The following is a 20133-nucleotide window of genomic DNA, read 5'->3' as shown; positions in this document are numbered from 1 at the left end:
AGTACCCATGCCCCAGTCACAGAGACTTGGCCTTTACAACACCGAGTGATAGAAATCTAGAAATGCCATTCTGTCTTGGACTTATACTTATGAAAGATTAAAAAGCAAAGCAAACCTCACCAAGCCCGCCCCTCCTAGCACTGCTGGGAAGTTCCCCTAGGACACGAGTGTCATTCATGGACAGGTGGCCCTTAGGAGGTGGCCAGGGCCCTTAGCATGCCTGCACCTTGTCCCAGCCTCCATCATACATGAAGAAGCTGAGGTCCAGCAAAGAGACAGGGCCTGGGAGGCAGATATGGAATACAGTCCAAGCACATTGCCAGATCCTGCCCTCGCCCTTGCAGGGGTCAGATAGAAGCACTTGGTAGGTCACCTCATGGGGGATGCAAAGCTGCAGGGTTGGACAGGGGTTACAGAAGAGGTTCACTCAGCTTCCTGGGTCTCTGGCTCAAAGACACCCTTAGGTGTCCCAAGGGGGCTCAGCATATGTGCAACAGTCCCAGAAACTGTCTTGCCTCAGGGAGCCTGGGTGGGGGCGGTGCATGCTATTTGTTGGTTAAGGAACATACTGGCTCCAAACCCCTATGCACTGCCCATACTGTGAAAGGTTCATAAGGCTGCCAGACTCCCGCCCTCCAGCTTATCATTATTGACATAACAGAAAAATCAAATTAATTTTTCTGATAATTCTAGACTTTGGGTCTTTTCTATATAAGGTCAACTCCTATGTAAACATTGCCCAATAAAACCCAGCAAGTATTTGAGATGTGTCTACCATGAGAAACAAAAAGGCCATTTCTGTCCTTTTCTCAGTGAGGGCTGCATAAGGCATAAAGCATATTTGGTGGAAAACATTCATTCCACAAACATTTTGAATTCTGTGTGTCCCACCCTCCCCTACCCCCACCCTGGAAGTTTCAGGCCCTGACCTGGATAAAGAAAATTTCAGTTCTGTAACCCATACTTTTTACTCTAAAAACTGTACTATACATTGTCTTTACTTAAAGGGAACTGAACCAACTCAGCGGTGAGCGCTTGCCTAGTAGTCTTGAGGGCCTAGGTTCCATCCTGCCACCAAAAAAAGAAAAACTATCAAAATCAGTAGACTCGGTTTTTCTCCCTTAGAAGTTTTCAAATTAGATTTAGGCAAGTTTTATTTAGGCAAGTTTTATTTAAAGTTCAGGAAAGGATATATATATATATATTCCGCATGTAAAAGCAACAAACAGTACTAGCCAGAGCCATAATCTGGCTGTGGGGTCACCTAGTCCCTTAGACAGACCCAGAGAGTGAGGAGCCCCTAACTGACAAGGACAGAGCACAGCATGACACAGCAGAGAGGCGGGAGCATTCCTGTCTCTGGGTCATGCTGTTACTGAGCATGAGGCTTGTAGTTTCAGAGTAGTGTTAGCTATTCATCTGGAAGCAAGGACCAAAGTTCTTGTGTGGGATAAATGGTATAAGTAGTGAGTCCTCAAACTTTTAGGCAGTACAAGGACGTGCTTTTCACTAATGTTGCACACACACACACAAAATCAGTCCTGCCTCCCCACCCCAGCCTCAAATTAAAAGATGTTCTTGATTTTGTTGCTTTTTAATGGCATCATTCCCGTGCTATAGCTAACGACACGTGATCAGCAGAGCACAGAAAGCCAGTGACTGTTATAAGGATTCAGGCTTTATTCTGGCCTGCCCCATCACCTGGCAGAATGCACTCAGGCAGTACCCTGGTCAGCCCAGGGTTCCATGAAGGTGCAAAGGACCTTTAAGAGAAAGACCCCACCCACTTAATGGTCTTTCTGCCTGCTCGTCTCTTTCCCGCTCCTCCCTTTCCACTTTCTCTCCCGCTCTCCTCTCTTTCCTGCTGTTCCCCTAGGGCAGACCGGACTTTTCCTGTCTCCCTCTTCTCTCCTGTCCTGTCTGTCTCTGTCTCTGTGTCTCTTTAGCTCTTTTCTCTTCCCTTCCATCTCTGTTCCTGGTTGGCCAACACATAGCCCTCCCTTTGCTCCCTTTCCCAGTAAACTCCATGTGGGTTTGTTGAAGTTTTGTGTTTCATCCTGAAGCTGCAGCAAAACACCATTTTTGGTGATTTGGACAGGCTCTCCCAGTGCCTGCATTTCCCCTCACGGTCTAAGCTGCACTGGGCCCCTAGGCCTCATCTCTAGTCCACTCACAACAGACTCATCTTCCGGCTCACCATCACTCAGCACCCTGTTCACCACCAGCAATTAGCTGCTGTAGCAAAGCAACAACCGTGGGTTCTAGGTGGTGACTCCTTTTATTCTTGGGTGGCCTGGGCCAGGACCAGCACCATGGGCAAAGGCTTTGGGCACTATTGTAGGCATGAATGACAAGACCTCAAGAATCAGACTTCCGAGAGCCAGGCATGATGGCACTGGGGAGGCAGAGGCAGGAGGAGGCCAGCCTGGTCTACATAGTGAGTTCCAGGACAGCCAGGACTATGTAGAGAGACCCTCCACCCTCACCTGGGAAAAAGGGAGAGAATCAGACTCCTGGGAGTATCTTAGTTCACAGAGGCATTGATCCGATGAGTTTCCGGCCTTGCCCCATCCAAGTGGGTCTACTGCTACCAAATATAGAGGCCCTGTTTTTTTGTTTTTTGGTTTTTTTTTTGTTTGTTTGTTTTGTTTTTTCTTAAGCTTCCATAGGTCCTTCCCCCATGTGGGGATGAATCCAATGTCTCTGGAGCGAGGTGTCAGGGACCCCCGGTTTTCCTTGAACACCCATTTCTACTTGGGGGCCCCTTCCGTTGTTTCTGCTTTGCACTAGTGTTCCCAAACACTTCCCCCTGCCATGCCCCTCCACAGAAAGGCCCTCTCCAAACACCCCATCTGAAGTAGGGTTGCCCGGCCCCATTTCTGTGACTTTTACATGTCTTTCTTTCAGGGCACTTCAAATTTTCTACGTTTCTGTGCTAGCTAGTCTCTTCTGGTCCTATCCGCTAGTCTGTGTAACCAAGTCCTCTATAACATGCTCACAAATGTTCATTTGTTTAAGTGAGCTAGGAGGGGCCTTGGCCCTGGTGCTGGGTACCCTAGGTGCCACCAGGGGTGTGTCAGGCGACTCACAAGGCCCAGCCTAGGCTAGGGGACGAAGGAAGGGCTTGTTTCTAAGTTTATCCTGGCCTGCAGACGGCCCAGCTCTTAAAAAGGGGCAAGCCACCTCCCCAGCTCTCAGGCCCTGCTGCGGGAAGCAGGGGCACCCAGTGCCCGACTGCCTTGAAGCTCAGCAGTTGGCGGTTGGGGAAGCGTTGGAAGCGAAGTGCCCAGCCCCCCTCTCCACCCCATCTCCATGGATACCCATACTCCCCCACCCACCAGTAACGGAGGCGGCCTCTGGCGTCCTCCAGTGCAGACCGTGTGCAGCAGCCACTCACTAACCCACCCCACCCCACCCCACCGTGTCTACTCACAGACCCTTCTCCAGAGAAGCGGTCAGTAGGACTGGGGGGGCGGTATTGGGGGTTGGAATGTTTGCTGCCTGGTCAGCCCTGCCCTAGTATTTTTTTGCAGCCCCGCCCTCCTCCTCCAGTGGCTGCCTAGCAGAAGCCAGAGAGGGCCCAGAGGTTCCCCCTTGGACCATATTCCAGGTAACCTGAGGTCATTGCTTTGGGGACTGCTTCCCTCCCGCACATCAGGTTAAGGTGCCTCCTTTTACTCTTTGCCTAGAAAACTGAAAGAACATTGCACAGACCTCTACTTACCACCTACCGCAGGCTAGACCAGGCTTACGAGTGTCAGAGAGGCTGAGGGTGTGAGACCCGCTGTACAGGTCTGTAATTGTCCAGAGTCCCAGAGTCCCAGAGTCCCAGTGTCTTCGTGCTTAGGCTGACCAACCTGCAAGCAGACCTCCGGGGAGCCTGCCAGCTAAGACCACCCGGCAGAGCTGGCTTCTCCAGTGACCACAGGATGGGGGTGCATTCCTATTCCTGTGTCTTGTAGCATCCGTGGCTCATTATCTCAAATCCAGACCACTGATCCCTTCCAGGGACACTGGGACCAGTGGTTCTAATACTTGCCTGGGACACATAAGCAGCCACACTCACAACACTGGTCTGGAATATTGTATTTCTGATAAATTTTTGTCCCAGAAAAAAAATGATAAAACACGAAGACAACAAACCAAAAAACAAAGCAAAACACAGAGCACAGCTCAAATCCCTCGCAGGGCTGCTCAGATTCTCCGGCTGGGAGAGAATACAAGCGAATGAAAGCACTTCATGAGGGTTAGAGCTGGAGGGAACAAAGGTTCTACTGCTGTGTGAAGCACAGTGTGGACCCAGGCTACATGACACGCTCGAGTGTGTGTGTGTGTGTGTGTGTGAGAGAGAGAGAGAGAGAGAGAGAGAGAGAGAGAGGAGAGAGAGGGAGAGGAGAGAGAGGGAGGAGAGAGAGAGAGAGAGAGAGAGAGGAGAGAGAGAGAGAGAGGGAGGGAGGGAGGGAGAGAGGGAGGAAAGGAGGGAGGAGAGAGAGAGGGGGGGGGTGTCTTTTTTTTCCCTAAAGGGGAGCATGCCAGAAGAGGGCACCACACTGCCTGCCCCTGGAGTTATGGCAGTTGTGAACAGCCAGTGAAAATTAAACACTGAGCCTCTGGAAGAGCAGCAAGTGCAGTCATGCTTTAAAAAAAAACAACAACAAAAAAAAAAACCAAATCCACACTGATCCTTGCTCAGCCTGATAGATAGTACATGCTTGCCATTCTAACACCTAGGAGGCTAAGGCCTTGTTTCAAAACAAACTCCTCAGATGAAAGCACAACCGAAGACAGTCCTGTGGTGACAACCCGTGGCCCAGCGCTCAGGCAGATTTGCTATTCCCAGGTCAGAGGGTATCTAGACAGGATGGGCAGGGTAAGAGGAGGACCTAGGGGCTTATAACACACCTAAGCCAGTGTGAGTGTAGCAAACTGGGTCCCAGATGCTCCCTTATGAGTGTTTAAAGTTATTACTTTTCTTTTCTCAGGGCCTCATCTGCCTTTACCAGTTCAATGTTTTGTTTCTGTCAGAAGGAACTCAGCAACTTTCTAGACGCCTGCCTTCTCTGGTTCTATTTCTTAGGGGTTCACCAAGATTTGAGAAGGACCTACAAGATGTATTATATACTTGACTGAAAATCTCGAAATAGGTCTGAGTTGGCTGCAACCCAGCTGGTACTCCAAGGCCCCTACTGAGCAAGGGGACACAGCCAGCATAGCTAGCCTGGCGAAACCCCAGTGAGCTCCAGCCTCCATTAGGACTGGGGCTCTGATGGAGTGAGGTGATCTGACCTTTTGTTTTGTTTTGTTTTTTCGAGACAGGGTTTCTCTGTGTAGTTTTGGAGCCTATCCTGGCTCTCGCTCTGGAGACCAGGCTGGCCTCCAACTCACAGAGATCTGCCTGCCTCTGCTTCCCGAGTGCTGGGATTAAAGGTGTGCGCCACCAACGCCCGGCTTGATCTGACCTTTTATGACTGGAAGGAGATTGCTCCCTTGAGAACCAAGGTGGGCACTTAGGCTGCCATTCCTAAGCCAAGAGGCTGGGCAAACTGGACCTCAAGGAATGGACACCAAGGAATGGATAGTTTTCCCAATGAGGAAGAGGCAGAGAGGGCAGGTTCCCCACTCAGGTTCAGAGAGAGGTGCACTCCTCTGCCAGGGAGCTACCTCTCTCCGTGCCTGGCTCTGGGCCCTCCTGTGAGCTTTGAATAGCTAGGCGCAGGCACTTGGGGGTAGGAGGCTGTGGAAGACTTGCCCAGCTGCTGCTTGCATCTAGTATGCAGGCAAAAGCTGGAGTTGTCATCTTCCTATGTAGACGCCAGTGGAGTTCAGAGGCTGCTGACAGAGCTAGGAGGGAAAGTTCCATTTCCTTGTAAGGAATCACCCATGGGTGCTGGCAGTGCTGAAGGGCTGTCTGTCTGGAACCTATGTGGCTACCAGAGGCTTGGCCTTGGTCTTCCTTGTAACTCTCAAAAGAAGTATGAGTGATCCATATGTTAATTTTGAGACGGGGACTATGGTGGCAGGAACAGCATCAGGTTGACAAACTGCTGAGACCTTTATCATTTATTACAGAAGTAGTAATTAATATTCTAGGTATTAACCCACCAGAATTAACTTCTGATGGAGAAAATACTCTGGGTGCTTTATATTCTCAAGAAGGCCCCAGAGAAAGGAAATTTCTTGTCACTGGGTGTCAGTGGTGAGAGCTGCAGCCTCCAATCTCACATAGCCCCTGGCTCCATTAGCCCTCCCCCGCCCCCCACCTCTTGAGTTTGCTTCACAAGTCACATCTCCCCTCTGAGACATGAGGTGTCCCCGATTTTCTCAAGATCTTATCTGCCTTCCTGGCTCTGAGGGATATCCATGCCTGATACCCTTAATACTAGTAGAAAGTTAATTGTTTGTGTATTGGGTATATAAGCTGGAGGCCTTGTGGGAAAAAAATAACTTTTATTTATTTATTTATTTATTTTTCGAGACAGGGTTTCTCTGTGGCTTTGGAGGCTGTCCTGGAACTAGCTCTTGTAGACCAGGCTGGTCTCGAGCTCACAGAGATCCTTTTGGAGAGAACTTAAGGAGAATAGCCTTTTTGAAGAATGAAAAGCCATGAGAATAATACACGTATGAACTGATTCATTCACACTCAGATCTTATTAGTCAGCCTCAACCGGCCTGCTGTAAGCCTCCTGCTTGAACCCCTGCTAATCCCTCCCCCCAATCCCTTCCTCTACCTTGGGCCTCCCTTGTGTCTGCAGTATGAGTGAAGAGCTCTGTGCTGGCCTTGCAGCAGGCACTGGCTGTGGGGCTCAGAGGGAGAATGCTTTAGGAGCACACCTGAGTCCCTGGTTCCTATCCCCAGCACTTGGAACAGTCAGTCCGTGGGGAAAAGAAAAAGGACCTTTCATTCACATTCACAGTTTTCCAGATGCCAGTATCAGCTAATGGCGGTTGCCTGGGAAGGAGTCTGGAGGTAAAGGCTTTGCTGGCTCTTGATGCCTGTCCACACCGCCAAGCCTCATTGTCTCTTTCCTCCTTGCTGCTTGTTTTTCTTTTGCTTTGTCATGCTCTGGGCATCCATGCTTTCATATTTACTTTTCAATCACTGTGACATAAACAAGCTGAGGAAAAAGGGCATTGCCCGCTCTCTAAATACAGATACCTGTGGAAAGTTATTTCCTCTGGGTACTTACGCTTGCTTACAAACTTGAGAAGTGCATTTACTCCAGAGTTTTTCTTGAATGTTGGGTCTTATAAGATTAAGGATTCATTAAGGCCACGGGGCATATAAAAGGTCATACTTAGCAACGATTCTGAACAGGCTTGCCCTTCTTTTATGGAAGCTAAAGAGGAAGAGAGGCTACAGGTACCCACACCCAGAGGACGCCCTGCAGAGGGAGACAGGGATCTGGATGATGCTCCCATATGATGGGTAGTCACCAGCAAAGCCCAGACTGTGTCCTTCCCACTGGATCTCTCGATCATGGGCCTAGGAAGGGAATTCGGATACTTTTCTGCACACTGGTTAACTGAATCACTGCTGTGCGCAGACTCTGCATGGGTTCAGAGATCAGGCTGGTCTCTTAGTGGGGGGAGTTTTGGAGGCAGGTTCCTGTGCTGCTTAAGTACTTCACAGTTTCTGCCGAGAGCTGTCAATATAAGGATCTCAGGAGAGCCCCCAGAAGCCAAGAGTTTTACTAGGTGTAGCAGAAAACCCTTGCTGCTGTAGAGTCTAGAGAACAAGGGGTTAAACGTGAGGACTCTGAAGGCAGAGTGGCATGTCCTGAGTACCTGGGGTGATTGTCCTCGTTAGTCTGGCCTCCCATGGTTAAGGGTGACACTGCCATGGTTATGTCACAGGAACTTCTGCAGGACAGAAAATACTGCTCCCAATTAGATATCCCTACCCACCTGGGGTAGCTTTAGGCCATTAAAGAGTTGCCCTCTCTGTGAGGACACTGTCACGGGTGCTACTTGTTGCAACCTTGAGAGCTTGTCCTGATGGCTGTGTCGAGAAGTCCAAGAGGAGAGGTGATATGAAGAGCCACCGTTGGACAGTGGGCAGACTAGTTGGCAAATGGCAGGACAGCAGGTGTCTGGAGCCTTGCTGGCCAAGGCTGAAAGGAACCATGAGCTGTATGAAACCTGTTTCAGGAGCACACCTTTAATCCCTGCCATTCTCCTTTCCTCATCTGGCTGTGTCTCCAACTCTGCGACCAATCATGTGAGGCGGGGGTGGAGCAGCACCCATCAGATATGCAAATGGACCTTCTGGTTCCTCTCAGGCCTTCTGTGGTCTATTAAAGGAGGACACGACAGACAGTAGGGGAACTGAGCCATGGATAAGGTGTGGAAATCCTAGTTTAGTCTGGGGAGACCAGACTAGACCTCACTGGTCACTTGCTGCTCACAGACTTGACAAGCTCATCCGGGTGGACTGAGGAATTATGGAAGCAAGAAGGCAACTCGGACCCAAGACTTCTTCTCTGTCCTTCTCCATCTCCTTGCAAGGTTCCGGGAAAGGTACATTCAGCTAGCTGTCCCTCAAACATGTGGCACAATTAGATCCCTGTCTCTTTCCTGGTCAAGAGGCATAGCCCCAATATTCCCTGGGACCCACACATATACACAGTAGAGGGTATTATACTTCTCATCACTTGTCACCCCAAGTCTAGCCGAAGCTTCAGGTTGGACCACATGTCCCAGTAGGTAAGACACATCTGGACAAAATAAAGAGGTCAGGTACTCTAGTCTAACCAATTGTCCCTGGACTCAACAGTGTGTTTCTTGTTCAGTGCAAACCACTAGGTTCAGTGTTAGAGAGGAAGAAATGCTTTTGTGTATACATTACGTCACGTGCTGTTTGGGCTCACTGAGAAGTTGGCTTTGGAGGTGGGATTTGGCCCTCCTTCCCACCATGTTTTGTCTCAAAATGTCTTCCAATGTACTCTTTCCTAAGTCAGTCTGGCCCTGACACTGTGACAGGAAGAAAGGGCAGCAAAATGACCAGAGTAAAGGCCTCTATTATTCATCTCACAAATAATAAAGCTATGTCTCTGCTACATAATGTCCATTCAAAACCAAAAGCAGTTACAGGCGATCACTCCATGTACTATATGAAGTCTGTCCTGTGTATGTGGGAACCTACAAGCCCCATAGTTTACCAGCATGTACACAGGTAATGATTTATTATGTATGCAGTTTGGGTTTAATGTTATTTTATTAAGGTGTTGATGTTATTATGTTCCATAAGATGGCTAGATGTGTTTCCAAAAATGAAAAAGCTATAAAGTGACAAGGACCTGAGCAAGTTATATAAGATATGTAGGCCAGAGTTCAATATACTGATGTCAGACCTTGGCTTAAGTCGATGGTTACTGGTCTATTTTCTGTACAAGAACTGGCTTAAAAAACAAAAATGTACATATCTAATCAAAGAAGTGCTTGGATTTTGCACAAGCTGTATCTAATATTCCACAGTTGTTACAGTAGCAGATGCCTTCTGGGTGTTCAATAACCACATTCAGAGGCTATGCTAATGTGGTCAGAGGGATGAGATGGCCGAATCTCTCCACCTTGCCCTCCAAAGTCAATTAGGTTTTGGGGAACTGTAGGGCATCTCTCAAATGTTAACTGTGGGGGAATCTCCTATTCCTTTGTTCAGGGCCACAGATACACCACATGGTGAACTCTACCTAGTGTACAGTCTACAAAGCAAAGGGTCAATACAGAAGAAAAATGTGCTCCATGTTTCCAAGCAAAGCCCAGGTCAAGCAAGGCCTTTGACTTGTTCTCACTCAGGTGGAAAATCTGGTACAAGGAGTCTAGAGGAGCCCACGGTTCTCAAGTGTGTGACCCCTGAGGACCAGATCTTCAAATGGCCTTGACAGTGAAAAAACATAAGGCCACATCTATGGTCTTGAACACCCAGGAGGAAAGTATAGCCAAGCAGTTTAAGGCAGTGGTTCTCAACCTGTAGGTTGTAACCACTGGAAAACACTTATTTCTGATGGTCTTAGGCACTGAGACACCTCTCAGTAGCAAAATTAGTTATGAAGTAGTGATGAAAATAAATTTATGATTGGGGGTTCCTAAGACCATTGGGAATGGAATGTGTTTTCTGGTGTTTGAGATCCAGAGGTTGAGAACCACTGGTTTAAGGGCATCATATTCCCTGTACATTAGGCTTAGAACCATGAGATGTTTACACTGCCTCTAACAATTTTTTACTGAGAAAAATGCTGCCATGATAGGGCACTAAGCCCTTGCCTGAAGTTCTCCAACACTGCAGCACCCACCTGCAGCCAAAAGAGGCAGACTTAAAAAAAAACAAAAACCCAAAACTAGGAAAATGAAAGTTAAATTTCTTCTCTTTCTGCCTCTCTAGAAGCTGCCTGGGAGGGACCTCGAAGTGAGTCTATGCACTCCAACAGCCCTGAAATGCCTGTAAGCAGATCCCGAGCTTACCACTCAGAGCCAGCCGTGCATGTGGGACTTTCCTGGGAATGGTTACAAGTGCAGGGATGCTAGCCCCCCCTCCCCCCCGCCGCCCCCCCCCATTCCAATGCACACACTGATGAAACAGGGTCCTCTCCAGAACCACTGGACTGAAGGTAGGGCCTGGTATCAGAGGTGCTTTATGGACCAAGGTGCCCAAACCTTTCTGCCTCCACGTCCCAGGTTTTGGAATTAGAGGGGTAAAGTTATTCTGTCCAGCTATTTTAACTTCTGGAATTTTAATTTTTTTTTTTCTTTTTCGAGACAGGGTTTCTCTGTGTAGCTTTGGAGCCTATCCTCTATCCTGGCACTCGCTCTGGAGACCAGGCTGGCCTCGAACTCACAGAGATCTGCCTGCCTCTGCCTCCCGAGTGCTGGGATTAAAGGCGTGCGCCACCAACATCCGGCTCCATTTTCAGCTTTTCTATCATGGGGATGTGCTGTGTTTTAAACCTTTCTAAAGGAGAAACAGTTGAACTCCAGGTGGTGTGGTGCTCGGTCAGTGGTGCTTGCCTAGCAATGAGAACATTCTGAATCCTGTAAACTAAAGCATTTACGTTCCACTAGAGTGAAGGTACACAGAGGCAATGTGAAGGGACAGTGAGCCCCCCTAAAGGAGGGGGGCAGGAACAGACTCCCCAGTAACCTTCCAGCCCTCAGCATATCCTGCTTGGCAGAGGCCATACTCACAAACCAGGTTTTGGAAAACAGCGCTCACAGTTGCTGCTGGTGGTGGGTGTTTCTGTGTGCAATCCAGGGCCTCACCAGGCAAGTGTGAGCCTCCAAGTCAAATCCTAAGCCCTGGAATTTGGCTGAGGTGGGCCCTTATTCACTACTAGAAACTCAGGAATGTGTCATTGAAGTATTCCAGGTTTTTAAAAGGTAGAAAGCTGGATGTATGTAGGAGAATGTATTCAACTTTTTTTTGGAGACAGAGTCTCTCTGTAGCCCAGGCTGTCCCAGAGCGTCACCTACCTCTACCCCCCAGAGATTAAAAACATGTATCACCTTCCCCAGCTTTATATTTGAATTTTTTGACACAGGTTTCACAAAACTATGTAGCCCAGGCTACCCCTGAACTCTCATTCCTCCTGTCCTAGTCTCCCCGGTATATTGTCAAGTCTGTCTTGGGAATCAGATCTGGCTAGATTTCTGACAGAGGGCTGACCCTAAATGCCTAGGCTCAAGAGATACTCCTGCCTCAGCCTCCTTCTGTTTCATCTGCCTGCAAGTATATCACAATGCCCAGGAAAATGTAATTTTTAACAATGAAGCCTGTGCCAAGCGGCAGGAGAAGGAAGGAAAGCAACAGGAGCAGGTCAATAAAACCTCAGTGGACACACTAAATCATTACTGTTTAAAGTGGACAGTAGGGGGCAGTCTTTCAGGCTTATGTATGCTGGGTTAACACGTTCTGACACCAGAAGAGAAAAGCTGCGAAAAGTGATTTGGGCTGCTGCTCTTAGGGAACATGTTTTCCATTCCATGTCCACCTTTCCCAATACTGTGGTTAAGGAAAAGATCACACTAGGGCAGGTATTCTAGGGTTAGGCATGAAGGCACCCCTGCCTCTAAGTACCATGAGGGTCCAATGAACACAGAGAATATCCCCACACAGCCAAGGTCTGCAAGAAAAAGAAAAGACAGGGCAGCTGTTCTTTGTTCCTGTTAAATTTTATTGGCATCACGTTCGTCTCTTTACAGAAGAACTCGGCCTACACCCTAGAATGTAGACTTGTGGAGGGAAAGTGCTCTGGGAAGCAAGCCATGATGCAGGGCAGGACCTCGGGAGGGGACAGAACTGCCAGGGCTCAACCCAAGAGACGGGTGGGTTAGTGCTGGGCCACACTTGGGTGGAGTGGGGAAAGGAGGAGGGGTCTGCTAACTACAGGTACCACAACCCTGAAAGGAGCGCCTTCTAGAACAAAGGTAGAGTCACTAGGACAGGTCTGGTGGGGGTCTCCTTTTCTCTTAGAGTAGGATATCGATCTAAAGGGCATAGTGAACTGTAGAACGGAAGGGGGAAAAAACAAAAGGGAAAAAATTTAATTTTTGAAATAACAGCAATTTATCCATTGTACACACTACTGTATTATGCAAATCAACCTTTTGGAAAATTTAGACACAGAAGAGAACTGTCTAGTTCAGTTTTCCCTCTGGAGAGATGAAAAGCTTTTTGGCTCGTAAGTCTTTGATAAAAGGCGTACATAATTCTTTTGTCTACTGTACAGAATACTGCCGCTAGCTGGACTTCCAAATTTGAGTCTCTAACACTCTTGTAATCCAGACAGGGTTCAACCCTCCACCTTGCACGCCTGCATTAGAGGACTTAAACACACAATCCAGGAATTCCTTACACTAATTTATACATTTTAATTGGTTGCATATATTAACATGTACTATAAGATTCTTTTCTAAGAAGCATTACATAATAAATGGATACTGTAAAAAGATCTGATTAGTTAAAAGTAACAAGCATTAACAGATACATACAAAACAGCCTGTTCAGAATGGAGCGGGGGCACCAGCCTTCCCACAGGACCTTCAAGGTGGGGTAGGGGTAAAAGACCACAAGACCGTTAAAAAAAAAATCAGATAATTAGACACAGATGAACTGTGAACAGTTCTCTCACTCTCCAGTGGACAAAAAAAGTAAGCGTTCCATGCCCACTGTACCCCAGAGCACCCAGGGTCTCTGCCATATGCCATACACAGAGCTCATGGTGGGTAACTGCCCCAAGAGCCTATCAGGCACAGGCTAGAGTTTGCTTGCTGTGTGTTTGTGTGTGTGTGTGTGTGTGTGTACGCACGCACATGTGGTGGATAACTGTTTGGTGGAGTTTCTTTTGGCAGCTGGATGTGAGAGACCACGTTCTGTTCTGTTTAGAGGAGGAGGGACGCATGTTGAAGGCCTACGTGTGTTCTTGGTCTGTGAAGGACTCTGTGCTCTGTGCTCACTGCCCCTTCAACAACTGCAGCTCTCTGCAGAGGCCTTGACCCGGTCATTCTTGTCCAGTTTGATGGGTTCAGGGAATTCATTGTATAGCTCCACTTCTGTTTCCTGGTCAGGGGAAGAGAGAGAGAGGGTGACAGCGTGGGACATAAGGAAATTCCAGTCTTCAGATTTGTCCTATGTGTACACACAGAAGGGTGGCAGACTGTAAGGTGGTTTGGTCAGCAGGAGCCATCCCACACCATCAGCCAAGGGAGCACACTGATATTTTGAGCACATGGAGCACACGGCTACTGTGCTTCCTCTCCAGTGTCTCAGGATGCTTCCCATGCTACCACATCCCACAGAATTTTCCAAGGCTTGTTTCCCACATGTTGTGGCCTCAGGGGCAGAGCTGTGGGTAATGTCATCACCTATGCTGAGTGCCCACACACCAAGCCTTGGGGCCCACCTCTCAGCACTGTACCCAAGAAGGAAAGTTTAGTACCAGTGTGTAACACAGTAGTCAGTTTTAGTGTACTTACAAAACTGGACCACCATCACATCATCTCTGAACACTCATCACCCCAAAAGAAACTCTGTCCCCTCCAAATGTAGGAGTGGAAGCCAGGGCTTCACATATGCTAAGTAGGCACTCTTCCTATGAGCCATGTCTCCTTTCTGTAGTTATACACACAGGGCCATCCCTATCTTCTTTTTTTTCTTACTCTGTAGATTAGCCTGGCCCTGTATTTGTGTGCAATCTTCCTACTTCTATAAGGATAACAAGCAAGCATAATTTACTCCACTTTAGAAAAGTTCCCTTTTAACGGACTTCTAAGATACAGGGTCTTATTGAGACAGGCTTCATTTCAGCCTCTGTGTTAGAGCCTTGCTCCGCTCCACTGCTCTTGTGGCCGAATAGCATCCATCTGTACATTTGTGTTGTTTTGACTGTCAGTACTGATATGTGCATGGTGTCAGCCCAAAGTTTGTATGTAGAAACCCTAGCCTCCAGTGTGCCTATGCCTGGAGTATACAGATTAGACAAGGTTATCTATGGCATCTGGTCTCATAGAGCTTTCACGTTTCTTTTTCATCCAAGGCTGGCTTTGAACTCGCTATGTATCAGAACTTGAACTCTAAATCCTCCTGCCTCTACCTGGTACTGGGATTACAAGGCATGTATTACCATGCAGGTTTATGTCATACTGAAGCTGGATCCCAGGGTCTCATGAACTCAGGAGAGCACTCTATACCCACTGAGCTCAAGTTCCAGAGCTTACTAGAGATGTTGTTACTGAGACACCTCACAGGGCTTATCACTCTTGCTCCCTCAGCAAAGCAGCCCTGTTTGGACACAGCATGAAGACAGCCATCTGCATAACAGGAGAATCCCCTATCTGAAACCCAGTGAGTCAGCACCTTGGTCCCAGACTCTAAAATTGTGACAACAAAATAAAATGTCATATGTATAAGCTGTCCGATATGTGGTATTTTGTTATGGCCCACCCAAGTATTCCAACAAAAATCTCAACAGGCTTTCTCTTAGCTGGGAGAGAGTTGGAAGGTAGTTACAGGTAAGCAGAACCACATACTAAAGATAGTGAAATAGAGATGGTCCAGGTAAAGCAGTGGCCTCCAACATGTGGGCTGGGATCCCTTTTGGGGTCACACATCAGATATTTACAATTCGTGAAGCAGCAATGAAATACTTTTATGGTTGGGGGGGCAATGAAATACTTTTATGGTTGGGGGGTGTCACCACAATTTGAGGAACTATAATTAAAGGGCTGACGTAAAGGAACCCAGACACTGCCAAGACAGTCCAGGAATTCTGGAGGAAGAGCATGAGTGCTTTAACAACTGGTCACACTTCAAGGGGACAACAGCTATTTCCCAGCACTCACTCCCACTAGGAATGTGGGTTCTCAGGAGGGAAAAGTGACCAAAGCTGAGTTATACCCAGACCTTTAAAATGTATCTGACAGGAAGAGGACTTTTTCTTGTTGCTGAAGCTGGCCTTCAACTCCTGATCCTCCTGCCTCCACTTCCCAATGTTCTACCACATCTGGTCTCTACTTTCAATGCAGCCCAGGCAGTCCTGGATCTTGCCATCCTCCTCTCTTCTTATTTCAGCTCCCTAAGTGCTGAAATGCCAAGCAGACCCTACCACACCAGCTAAGAGCCCTTTTCCCCTAGGGCCAAAGTCTATCAAAAACAAGAGTTGGGAGATGGGACGGAAGATGGATGGAAGGTAGGCAGAGGTGTAGTATCTACTCACAAAGAGTTGATAAGGTCACTCTGGGCACATTCCCGAGGACCACCTGTGAAAGGACCATGTGTTGGTGTGGTCAGGACTCTTGGTGAGTCAGGGAACTAAAAAGCCCCATACTAAAGGTTTGGAGAATTCAAAAGGAGACCTAGGTTCCTCTTTCCAGGAAAGAGAAGATGAAATATTAAAAAGGATAACAAACCTCATGAGAAAGAGCAAGGGGTCAGCCAAGATTCTGTGCTGGCCATTCAAAGACCACTGTTGTGGGATATTTTGATAGCACTTACTGATTGGTTTGAGCTCTCTTGGTTCTGGAATAAGGGAAGAGACGTGTTTCTTAGGGTGTATCCAGCCAAAAAGGAAGGTCAGCTAGTTGCTACTCAACCTCTCTGAGCTAGCAGGTTTTCACCCCAGCCTTTGACTTCCTAGTCTTATTGGTAAATAGAATGATAGAGACTCAATTTAAAACTACTGGGGGGGGGGGCGCACTGACAGAGGGGCTGTGGGGTGGCATACAATGATGAGAGGCTCAGAGGGACAGTGCTATGAAGATGGCAACTGACAGAGCCAGCAGTTAAGTGTTGTGGTACCACCCACAGCTGGGGAGCTTCCCTAGGTGAACTACCCAGCCTCATCCAAACAGTGGGTCACCTCACAGAAAGAGGAGCGGCAGGTGGAGGGAGCCTGACAGTGGTGCCAGTCAACACAACAGAAACGGGAGACACTTCCATGTGTTTGGATTTCACATGGATACATGCATGCTAAGAAAAATCCAGGTGGGAGGGGAGATTGGGGTGGTGGTGGAGGACACCAGAAGAAAGCATATTTTTGGGGGGGGCTTTCTTGGCATTTGGATGAACTGTCCTACCTGGGTAGGCCCACCACTGTCATGAAGCACTTTGTATAGCCCCTCTAAGCCAGGACTCCCACCTCTGGAACAATTCATAGCAAATCTCTGCCACCCACACAGCCACTAGTTCTGGTCTGCTGGGAATCAATGCATTATCAACCCAGCTTCCTAGAGATGGGAGACCCTGTCTTGACTTTCAAATTACCACCTACCTCATGTATCACTGCAGACCCATGCTGTTTTCTATATCGTGCATGATGACACCTTGTGGCCTGCTTTAATTTTCCATGGCCCTCAAAAATGCTGGTAGCCCAAGCTTACATTTTTAAAAAACTTCCCCCATACTATAACAAGCCCCAGGATCTTGCATATGCTAAGCAAACTCTCTAGATTGGCCACACTTCCAGCACTACTATGTTGTCCTAGCTAGCCTTGAATTTGCCATGCTGTCTCAGCTTCCTCCCCTGGCACACAGTATCTTCTCTAGAGGAGGGTAGCTGAAAGCTCTGAGTTCCCTGACGGTTTTCTTTTTATTTCTTATTTGTGTATATAAGTAACTACTCTCAGGAAAGTGCCACTTCATGGTTTGAGAGCTGAGTCAGGGGACCACCATCACGCTACATATGGCCTTGCTTGAGGTGGGGGGCAGAAGCTCAGACACGGCTAGATGGCAGCTGGGATCTGACTGAAGTTCATCTCATTAACTAGAAGCATTGCTTGGCAAGAGGCCTCAGGTGGCTTGATCTCCTAAAAGTCCAGGAGCAAACAAGCCCACACCTCTTTCACCATGTGTCTGTTTTGTTCCCCCAAGGTCTTCCATGTCTGAGACCAGGCTGCCTGGAAGGCTCTGTATCTTAGGTAAGTGTTTTATCACCAAGCCATACCCTAGCTCTGCCCTGTCTTTTAGATGACTAACAAAGCTGTGATCTCCTAAGGACGGAGGCAGAATATGTTATGACCTACCCATCTGGAGAAGCACCTTACGTTTTCCCAGGTGCAGCTTGGGAAGAAAAACATCTAGGAAAGAACACAGGACATCACCAGAGTGTGCCTGCAGCTGCAGAGCCCTGCACCCACCTGTTTAAGGGCATTCCGAGCAATTGTCTGGAAGGCCTGCTCCACATTGATGGCTTCCTTGGCACTGGTCTCAAAGTAGGGAATGTTGTTTTTGCTGTAGCACCAAGCCTGTGCCCTCTTTGTGGCCACCTACAGGAGGGAGGACATTACTGCCATGAACAGCTCCAAGACAAGTACACTGGTGAGAACAGATCTGGGGGTGAGGATGAGTGTGGCCTATAGACCCAAAGGTCGGGTCACTCTGTTGTCCATGTGAGGGATCCAAGCTTGAGCTATTTTGGTCCACAGCCAGACCTTATGGCCCTTAGCAGTGTGCCACAGGCCAGGAGCCAATCCCAGGAGGTGGAAGGTGGGTCCATGACAATCTCTGGTATATACCCCTTTCCACTTGCTCATCTTGAGCCACCTAAAGAAATGGCAAGTGGCACGGATTTTGCAGCGCTCACCCTTAGATCTTTCCTTCCCTTGCCCCAGCCAAGAAACAGAGACAAAATCTGGAAAGGGGAAGAGATAGTCAGAAATAAGCTGACCTAAAAATTAACAAAACCGTGCCGGGTGTTGGTGGCGCATGCCTTTAATCCCAGCACTTGGGAGGCAGAGGCAGGAGGATCTCTGTGAGTTCAAGACCAGTCTGGTCTCCAGAGCGAGTGCCAGGATAGGCTCTAAAGCTTCACAGAGAAACCCTGTCTTGAAAAACCAAAAAAAAAAAAACAACAACAAAACAACAACAACAACAACAACAACAACAACACAACATGTTCCAACAGAAATGCTGTGTGAAATCACAGCTGAGCAACACGACTCAAGGCCCACAGCATTCTTCCATCCTGAAGTGAGAAAATCAATTCCTTCCTTTAAGGGACAGGAAGGGAATTGAGGCTCTGAGAAAAAGACAGCCCCACATCAAAGCTGGCTGGGGTCAGCTGGTGACAAGTACTCCCACCAGCACCTTCCCAAAGTATTCTGAGTCTGGAAGAGAACCCTCCAAACTCAAGGTACCAGAGGAGGAGGGGCCTGTGAATGTTAACTCCCATGTTAGCACTTACTTGTCTGTTTTCAAGGTCAATCTTGTTTCCCAATACAACAAAAGGAAAGTTCTCAGGATCCCGGGGGCTGGCTTGGATAAGAAACTCGTCTCTCCAGCTGTCAAGGGTTTTGAATGTGTTAGGGGCAGTCACATCAAACACCAGAACACAGCAATCTGCACCTCTGTAGAAGGCCACACCAAGAGACTGGAACCGTTCTTGACCAGCTGTGTCCCAGATCTGCAAGAAGAAAAACACCTAGTCTTCAGGAGGTGCTGGGCAGTGTGGGGTGTGTGTGGGGTGTTGTGTGCACATGTATGGGACTGTGGCAAGAAACGCCTCTATCTACTCCCAGGTATGTGCTCAGAACATGAAGAAGGTACACTTATGTATTCTGGGAACTTTCTAAGGGCTTGATTATTGTGCTTTATTTATTTGAGTGTTCTATGTAGCCACATAGGCCTTGGACTTGCAATCCTTCTGCCTCAGCTTGGTGTTGAGATTACAGGTATGCATTACCACAAGCTTTTCTAGAGGTAGTAGAAATAAAACATTAGTGACTAAAATGAGTATTTCTACCAATGGATTTTGAACAATGTCATTTCTTTAATTAAAAAAGTTGTTTTTGTTCTTAATTTAAAACAAAAGCAAAATTAATTAAAAACCCTTACAAAAAGATCTGGAGAGACAAGAACAACAGAGTAGAAGCTAGCAACAGGTCCCACTGGTTCAGAACAAATACTGTCCTATATGGCCATGTTTAATTTAGGTTCAAATGGTATAAGGAATTCAGAAAAAAAAGAACAAGAACTCAAGCTGAAAATTGGGGCATTATTCCCAGCAAGTTTCTAAATCGACCTTAGCTTCAAACTTACAAAAGTACATTTCATATTTGTCAACTATTAGAACAAAAAAATACAACCCTATGTCAAATGGTCCTTTTAAATTTTCTAACTGAATGTTTTTGGAAGGTAGTGGTAGGAGCAGCACACAGGGCATTTCGAACTCCGAGCAAGCTCTACTGCTCCTTTATATAGACTCCGAAATGAATCAATGTATTTGATTTAATGTGGTCTAATAAATCCTGATCTTTTATGATTTGTTCTTGCTTCACTTTAAATATCAAAGGTCAAAAACAGCCTCTACTTTCCATTTGAACATTTTTATATTTTATGTTTTTCTCATCTTACTCAGATCCTGAGTACACTAGCTACTCTACTTGAAAGTTCTGCTCCAGCCTCAGTAAGAACTCTGAGGGAGAGTTCCTAGTAAGGTCCTATGCTTATGTCCCTTGGGCCTTCTGTGTGTCTGTGCCAACACCACTGCTCCAGTGATTTCAGTTTACCAAGTTCCTGAATGTTCATGCACACCTGACTTGTAGCTTCTTCCTCAACAGTATCACAAATGTAAATGGTAAAACACAGCCACCACTACTCTTCCACGGGACATTACATTTCATAACTCCATGGTTATGAAACTGGTT

General features: G+C 47.5%; 1 protein-coding gene and 1 long non-coding RNA gene across 2 annotated transcripts in view; one reads left to right on the top strand and one right to left on the bottom strand.

Annotated features, from left to right (window-relative positions):
• Positions 1 to 4503: 4503 nt before the first annotated feature.
• On the top strand, positions 4504 to 19745 carry LOC118239272. The gene is made up of 2 exons (XR_004771108.1): positions 4504 to 10440; positions 17360 to 19745. It is a non-coding gene; the product is annotated as an uncharacterized LOC118239272 (long non-coding RNA).
• The window catches only part of Rab7a (RAB7A, member RAS oncogene family), a 57675-nt gene continuing 49688 nt past the window's right edge, over positions 12147 to 20133 (bottom strand). Inside the window, exons 4-6 of the mRNA XM_027428691.2 lie at positions 18672 to 18890; positions 17626 to 17754; positions 12147 to 13552 (exon numbers count right to left, since the gene is read on the bottom strand). Coding sequence (XP_027284492.1) covers positions 13457 to 13552; positions 17626 to 17754; positions 18672 to 18890 — 444 coding nt within the window. The 3' untranslated portion in view covers positions 12147 to 13456. The remainder of the gene's footprint in view (positions 13553 to 17625; positions 17755 to 18671; positions 18891 to 20133) is intronic.

This window comes from Cricetulus griseus, chromosome 8 (genome assembly GCF_003668045.3).
Source record: "Cricetulus griseus strain 17A/GY chromosome 8, alternate assembly CriGri-PICRH-1.0, whole genome shotgun sequence".
In the NCBI taxonomy this organism is placed as follows: domain Eukaryota; kingdom Metazoa; phylum Chordata; class Mammalia; order Rodentia; family Cricetidae; genus Cricetulus; species Cricetulus griseus.
This window is presented reverse-complemented; position numbering and strand designations above follow the sequence as displayed.